We start from the raw sequence: 7,257 nt of genomic DNA, 5'->3' as shown, positions 1-7,257 counted from the left end.
TTGTGCTTTTAAGGGGACAGGCTTCTTTGCTCAGAAATTAACCTACAAGAACTTTGACAGGTAAGCAATGCTAACCCTTTCATCGTTGTAGTGGCTACTACGGCTGTCCAGATTTTAAAATCTCTGGTTTTGGTTGCAGTGCTGGCTTCAGAGATGGTGATGTCATCATAGCAATTAATGGGAAAACTGTCACTTCCACCCGAGATGTATCGGATGCTGTGCAAAACACCAAGACCCTGGCCATCGTGGTGCGGCGAGGAAATGAAGATGCCATCTTGACAGTGACCCCAGATGAAATTGATTAAAAGTTGCCCTTCTCCAGCAAAGGACTGTGTGAAATTTTAAATTACAACCCAGCAACGAGAGCCATGGAGGGGAGGGGGGGATAGCCACATGTACAAAGTGTGCATCAAGAAATGTGCAGGAAGCTCATTTCTTTTTAAAAAGTTCCTTCCACCTGAGCGAGACCAAATAGCAAAAAGCTACGTTTCTGCACAGCCATATAGGTAGAAAGGAGCTGACGTTCACAGGAACCTGGTCCTCTCTCAATGCAAGAGCATCTGGAAATAAACCCTAACCCAGAATGGAGTAGTCCAATATCCATTTTATGGTGGGGGGTCAGATATGGAACATGGCAGAGGAAGGTTCATCAACTACCAACGGTTGCCTGCAAGATAAAAAAAACACATTTAATACAGACCTGCTTGGATTGCCTGCCCTCCTCAAAAGAACTAGTAAACACCTGGAGGTTCTAGCCCATCCATCTGCTTTCATGAATATTTCTTCCTTTTGCGCCCTCCCTCTCCAATTGGTACTTTATGGCAATCTCTAATAAGCAGCTTTGAATACCAGCATTCCTCAGAAACCCCCCCCCACAGGCCACTAACAGATGTTTTATAGCAGCAACTCTTATATTATCTCAGATTCAAAGTGCAAGAGCCTAGACTTCCAAGAAAGCTTTTTTTTTTTAATTGCACTAGCTGAACACATTTGGTAGAATGGAAACACATTTTAATCCTAACATTCTTAAGTAGGTACCCCAGCGGTCTACTATCTTGTACCTTTCCCTCATGCATGATACTTAAAGGGCAAAAGTGTTCTTTTCAACAACAGACAATTGCTAATCCATGGTCTAGAATTGTTGGATTCTGTACTTGCGATAATAACCATGTAAACATATTTGCAAGGTTCCAGTAGAGGCAGAGGCACACTAGGTACTAATGAGCCAAAGGCATGTTGGAGACTCTTTATTGGCAAGTCTTAAAATGAGGCTAACACTGGCCATCTAGCACTGCTTCAGAAATATTTTTTTTTATTTACATGGGATTTAGATCCCCTGCTCTCTTAGAACAGCTGAACCCAGCAACTCTGCTAGGCATGCCTTTCTCCAGAAAGCCTTCAGAGTCCTTAACAAGTAGAATGCACTACGACAGTTTTTGGGGAGACTATGCTGGGTTTCTGTGGTTCTGCAGGCACATTAGTGACCTGACTTTTAAAAAGGAGTAGTCCTGATGTAGGCAAGAAACAGCTGGTATCCTGTATCCCATATGTAAAATTAGAGCATGAGGAAGGGATGCCACAGACTTCGTGTATACCAGACGGCAGAGTCCACACAAACAAAGCGAGGGCTCCACTAACCTACAAAGGAAGGGGGCTGTTTTCATTTACACCAGCTTTTCAGAAGGCAAGCCTGGTGCAAGAGTCATGCAGCTTCTACCTTCTGTAAAACTGCTGTGCAAAAACAAAGCAAGACCCAGCTCCTTTCCTCTAGGGAGAAAAGAGCTGCTTTCACCTTTCAGCGGCCTTTTGAGACTTGAATGTTTAAAAGGAAGTGCTGCCAGCTTCACTACAGGATCCTAAACAGCAGTAAGCTTTGCAGTATTAGCCTTAAGAAGAATACTAGTCTCACTAACACTGGTTGCATGGTGGTGGTGGGTTTTTTTTTTTTAATCTCTTCTAAATTGAACTAGGATTCCCAACTAGGATTAAGCAGATTGTGGTAAACCACAATTTCTATCTCAGTACTTCCCAGAGTGCCACAGAAGAGTTAAGGATATACAGCAATACAATACCTTCACTATGGTGTAAATCCATTGAGTAGGCTTATTCTACAAAGGTAGAAATCTTCCCAATCTGTTATGGCTAGGAAAAAGTACTGCTTCCATTCAAACAATGAGGTATGTACACCAGAATTAGCATTTTTGCTATTAATTCCATTTTATGAGGCTCTATGGCAACTGTTCCAGTGTAAAAGGAATACACCAATATAGTCTGTCTTGTTGCAACAGAGCAGAATTCAAGCATCAGGTCTCCAGCAATGTCAAGTTAAGACTTCACCCTTATTTTCCTTTTTCAGCTGAGGTCCAGAGTTGCAAGCTTTCGGCTTTTCAATAAATAGTACACCAATTGCTTCCATCACTGGGCATCAGTCCTCCAGTGATAAGAAGAATTAAGTCCACAAACCACCAAATTCCTAGTCCTCCAAGAGTCAGAAGCTTCCCCACTGCTGTGCCTGTGTGCCCCAGGCAGAAACGGTCCACTCCAAAGCAACCCAAGAAAAAGGAGTAGAGGAGAGTGGTTATAAAGTAGTGTCCCGTGTACCTATGATAGAATAAAGTTAGAAAAAAATTATACTGTAATTTCATTAACAGAAGGAGACTGGGAGTATAAATGTCAAATCTAAATGTCATTAACAGTTCCCTCCAGTAGCCACAGGAAAAAAAACATGTTAAAAATGATGTTTAAAGAATGAAGCTACAGGAATGGGCCTATAAGTGGCATGCTCTAAACAATGGGGTGGCAGTGGTAAGGTTTGCTCTTAAGTGTGCAAAAAGCTAACACAATCTTTAAGGACATACAGGCCTTCTCCCATATGTTCCCATCCATCAGCTACAGTATTCAAGCTGTCGCCTTCTGGTTGTTCCCCCCTCCCCAACGGAGAATGTCTGCTTGGCTCCCACCTTGTGGAGCAGGCTCCCTGAGGGAGACATCCTTTTCAGCAGTGTGAGGCAAAGCACCCTTAATTTCACCAAAGGTTAACAAGAACAACAGTAGGCCTGCTTCAGCCTGCAGGTGTTTGTAATTGGGTTTTCTCTTAGACACTATCTGCATCTCTTTCAAGGCTGGATTTCAGAATGCGGTGGTTGGCTAAGTGTACAAACCTGCACTCAGGTCAGTAACTAGATGGGAAGGGGGAGCCAGGAGCAAGTTGCATCATCATCTGGAGGGCTCCAGCAAACTAACGTTCCGATTGGATTCCAAAGATCACAAGATGCCAGAGGGCAAGAAACTATAATTGGGCCTTAGATAAGAATGACACGATACTAACTTTGATCCCATGGGACAGATGCATAAGCTTCTAGCCTGGACTCTACAATTTTGAATGGTGCACCACTTAATGCCACGTACTAAAGTGTTAGAAAAGTTAGCCTTTGGGGTTTTTTTGCTAATTAATTCTAGAGACTGTGTTGCCTAATAGTATTCCTAATTTTATTGCTCAATAAACCTGTGTGTGTATTTTAAAGGTTTTGGTTTTCTTGTGTGCCTTCAACCTCAGGGACCCATGAGTTTGAGCACTGCTTGCTAGTTTGTAAGGCAGTGGCTCAGAGGGACCCAGGCTTGGTTCCTTGACAAGCAGGTTTTAGGAAGGTTTTGTTTCCAAGGGCTAACGGGGCCTGACCTACAGACATTTTCTTAGAAGAAGATATTAATGAGGCTTTATACTCTGGTTTTAATTTAGATCTGTAAGCCACCTTGAACCCCAAGGGAAAAGGAGTGCATAAATATTTAAATAGCAAGACCAGTGGGAACAAGGGTGCTGTGTTTCCCCCCCCCCAGTCATCAATGGAACTCTGGTTTCAGTGCTGCCAAAGGCAGAAAATCCCCAAGAAAGGAAACTCACTTTATGCATGGTTTATTCCCGCGCAGAAAAGTCCGTGGGCCTGCACATTCAATGCCATCCAGTGCTTTGCAGGGGACCTGAGTGTGGCTTACATCACTATATGCTTGGCCACCAAACTATAATAAAGTCAAGAACAGTACACAGTATTCAAAATCTGTTAGTTCCAAGTAAAGCATATATTTTCTTGTTGCCAAAGAATGTACCTTACACTTTAAAGGTGTGTGGCAGGGGTGTATGATAGCCTCCCCCCTTTATTAGCCCCACATGGCAAAATGGCATGACATCCCTTCTTGGACACACCTTAAGACACCCATGGCCCAGTTCATCTCGCGCACTTGTGTTTCCACCATGATCCATGGGATCCTCACATTCAATGAACTCCTCAGGTCTGCAAGTAACCAAAAGGCAAGTTTAGATTTGAGAATAACATATACTGTTCTCCAAATTTATATCTCAGAAGCTGGCGTAAACTGACCTAGAAAACCATACATACCATGGAACCCATGGTAGAGAGAGTCTCTGCTAGTACTAATCTTTCTGCCAACTTCATCCATCAAACCGAGTCCTGCTTCAGTTACCATCTCTTTGTACAATACACACATCTGCCACTATTAGCTGCCTCTACATCTGTGGGCTTGAAGCTGTGGAATTCCTTCCCTCAGGATCTGAGGAACTGTTGCTCTTTGACTGTCTCTGGAAAAGGCTGAGAAGTTTTCCTTTTCCATCTGGCTTTTGGGATTTTCCATTACAGGAGCATCCTTGATTGGCTGATATATTAGCTAATTTGCTTTATTTTGCTTTTTTTACTGGTTCCATGAATATGAATTTAACTTGCCTGTTTTAAAAACACTGGGAAAATGTACATTAAAAAAATAAACAGCTCTAAGAGCATAGCTGTAACTCAAATTCCTGCTCCATAGTAAGTTTCCCAGCATCTCCATATTCCTGGACAGGCAAGCAGTATCTCAGCCCCTTCTAATCCCCACTTTCTTAGCTACCCTTGCCAAGTGGATTCCATGCAATCATTCCTGGGCAATCACCCCTCCTCAACACAGGGATCATTTAAATTGCCTGACTCTACATCCATCCTCAAGCCTGGCAACGGTCATGAAGGATAATATTAACAGGCTTCATGTGTTACAATTATATTTTCCTGCCATTCTTATTCTCCCATCTTTTCATTTTCTCAACAGCCCTCCCTTTTCCATCCTACACTAATCACACACATTTCATCCTCTACTTACTAGGCCTTCTACCACGTCACAGTCCAGACTCTTCAGATTCCTTTTAACTTTCACCACAGCACCAGCCATCCCCTTTTGCACATCCCATTCATCCGCAATGCCTTCTCAGAGCCCAACAAGCATCATTCCCTTCTGCACACCTCTCATTTAGAACTCCTTCATATAAATTAGAAATTAATGCATCCTTGCGGCAATATCAAACTGTTGAACACTTGTAATATTTATGTTGCCACAGCCAGCTGTATATACAATAAGAAGTACTTTATGGCCAAAAGTAATGCAGTAATATAAAATTATACATAGTAAAAAAAGTGAATAGAGAAAAAAAGTTCTCCTTAAAACTGTAACTTGGTGTGGAGGGGGGGTCGTTCTATGAAACTGACTAGCAGTAGATTCAAAAAGAGGTAAAAGAAAGTGCTATTTCACACAACAGGTAGTTGATTATTGGAACTTACTACTACAAGATGAGGCGGGTCCCATAGCCTTCAATAGATTAAAAGCGGGGTGGACAGATTTATGGAGGATAGATCTATTGTTAGGTACTAGGGGCAGAAAACATTGTCAGATACTGGGGCAAAGCCTGCAAATGGGAGCTGTAGCAGAGAGCCCTGATTATAGGTTTCCCTGCAGTATATGACTGGCCAAACCTGCCAAGACTAATTAGACCACTGGTCTGATCCAGCATGGCTGCTCTTATGCTCTCCTGCAGGGATAAAGTACCATGACTTGAAAGCAAGTTGTAGAAGCGGCTTGGTCCGACCAGGCCCACCCTCTCATACAGACCGTGCCTTCTCTCCTCCCCAGTGCCAAAACAAGCCCCACGCATTTGTAAAGACACACGTCTTTAGGCCTTCCTTCCTTCTTTTACCCCAAGCGCTGTTCTTTTGGTCGCCTCTAGTTGCTAGAGCTGCGGTAGCACAAGTGGTTAAGACGCTAAACTACAGGCTATGGAAGGTTGATAGTTCAGCAGTTCGAGACCCGAGTGTGCCGCATGACGGAGTGAGCTCCCGTCTCTAGTTCCAGCTCCTGCCAACCTAACAGTTTGAAAGCACGAAATTGCAAGTAGATAAATATGTACCACTTCAGTGGGAAGGTAAAGCGTTCCGTGCGCCTTGGTGTTTAGTCATGCCGGCCACATGACCACGGAAACGTCTTTGGACAGCGCTGGCTCTTCGGCATTGAAACGGAGATGAGCACCGCAACCCTAGAGTCGGATTCGACTGGCTTTCGAGCAAGGGAACCTTTACCTTTACTTAGTTGCTAGACAAGGTCCGCCCACCCACTGCAGACCACGCCCCTTTCTTTTTCCCTCCCCCCCACCATTCAGTTTTTCCTAAGCCAGGTTCATGCCCCCGCCCCTCCTCATGCACCCCAAGGCCCGCTCCTTACAGGTGGTCGCAAAGGACGAGCGGCGCGTAGGGGCCCAGGTAGTCCCAGGTGTTGGAGGAGGAGGAAGAGGACGGGGAAGAGACTGCGGCTATTGCTGGCGTCTCCGCCGGCTGCTCCTGGCTCTGCGTCGGACTATCCGTAGCGTTCTGCTGGTGACTTCGAGAGACGCCCTGAAGCAAGAGCAAGTTGCCCAGCAGCAGCGCTGCCTGGCCGCACAGCAAAACGTAACAAACGGGTCCTCGGCCCGCCATGGCGGCTACCGGGACTCCAGCAACAACCCGCTCAGACTCTCCTAGGCCCCACAAGGAGCTTCCCTTTAGTTCGCCTTCGACCAATAGGAAAGCAAGTCTGACGCTCAGCCTTCTAGCCAATCAGGACGAGGAAGTGTGCATAGGTTTGTGCGTGGAGCGAAAGTAGTCGATGTAGGGGGCATAGATGTAAAGTGCGGCTAGAGCGGCACCCATGTGAGCTTCCGGTACAGATTGCGAGACGTTGTGGTTGTCTGTGACGCTCCTCGACAGCCTGAGGCTTCTTTGTGACGGTCTGGCAGCACATATTCTAAAACTGGGAAGTCTTTAACTGCCTTGTGTTTAGAGCAGGAAGTTAGTGTGATTTTCGGATAGGAAGCGTTTAGAAAGGCTGTGGGGGTGTGTGACGCCCGTTCATGTAAAGAAAGCGGTGAAGTGGAGACCCACCCGGAGAAAAGCTTCAGGAATCTGAAAG

At 45.0% G+C, this 7,257-nt stretch overlaps 2 protein-coding genes across 2 annotated transcripts in view; one reads left to right on the top strand and one right to left on the bottom strand.

The window, feature by feature from the left end:
- The window catches only part of HTRA4 (HtrA serine peptidase 4), a 12,791-nt gene extending 12,459 nt beyond the window's left edge, over positions 1–332 (top strand). Inside the window, exon 9 of the mRNA XM_015414183.1 lies at positions 140–332. Coding sequence (XP_015269669.1) covers positions 140–305 — 166 coding nt within the window. The 3' untranslated portion in view covers positions 306–332. The remainder of the gene's footprint in view (positions 1–139) is intronic.
- A 14-nt stretch (positions 333–346) lies between these two features.
- TM2D2 (TM2 domain containing 2) lies at positions 347–6,834 on the bottom strand. Its single transcript, XM_015414190.1, has 5 exons — positions 6,535–6,834; positions 4,202–4,289; positions 3,902–4,017; positions 2,073–2,601; positions 347–667 (listed from the first exon to the last, which is right to left on the bottom strand). Exons 1-4 carry the CDS (start codon positions 6,783–6,785, stop codon positions 2,388–2,390), a joined length of 669 nt encoding a protein of 222 aa, XP_015269676.1. The 5' UTR covers positions 6,786–6,834; the 3' UTR covers positions 347–667; positions 2,073–2,387.
- Between the last annotated feature and the right edge of the window lie 423 nt (positions 6,835–7,257).

The sequence above is a fragment of the Gekko japonicus genome, unplaced genomic scaffold (genome assembly GCF_001447785.1).
Source record: "Gekko japonicus isolate JY-2015 unplaced genomic scaffold, Gekko_japonicus_V1.1 scaffold9, whole genome shotgun sequence".
NCBI classification, from domain to species: domain Eukaryota; kingdom Metazoa; phylum Chordata; class Lepidosauria; order Squamata; family Gekkonidae; genus Gekko; species Gekko japonicus.
The sequence above is the reverse complement of the archived record's forward strand: the minus strand, read 5'-3'. Positions and strand labels throughout refer to the sequence as shown.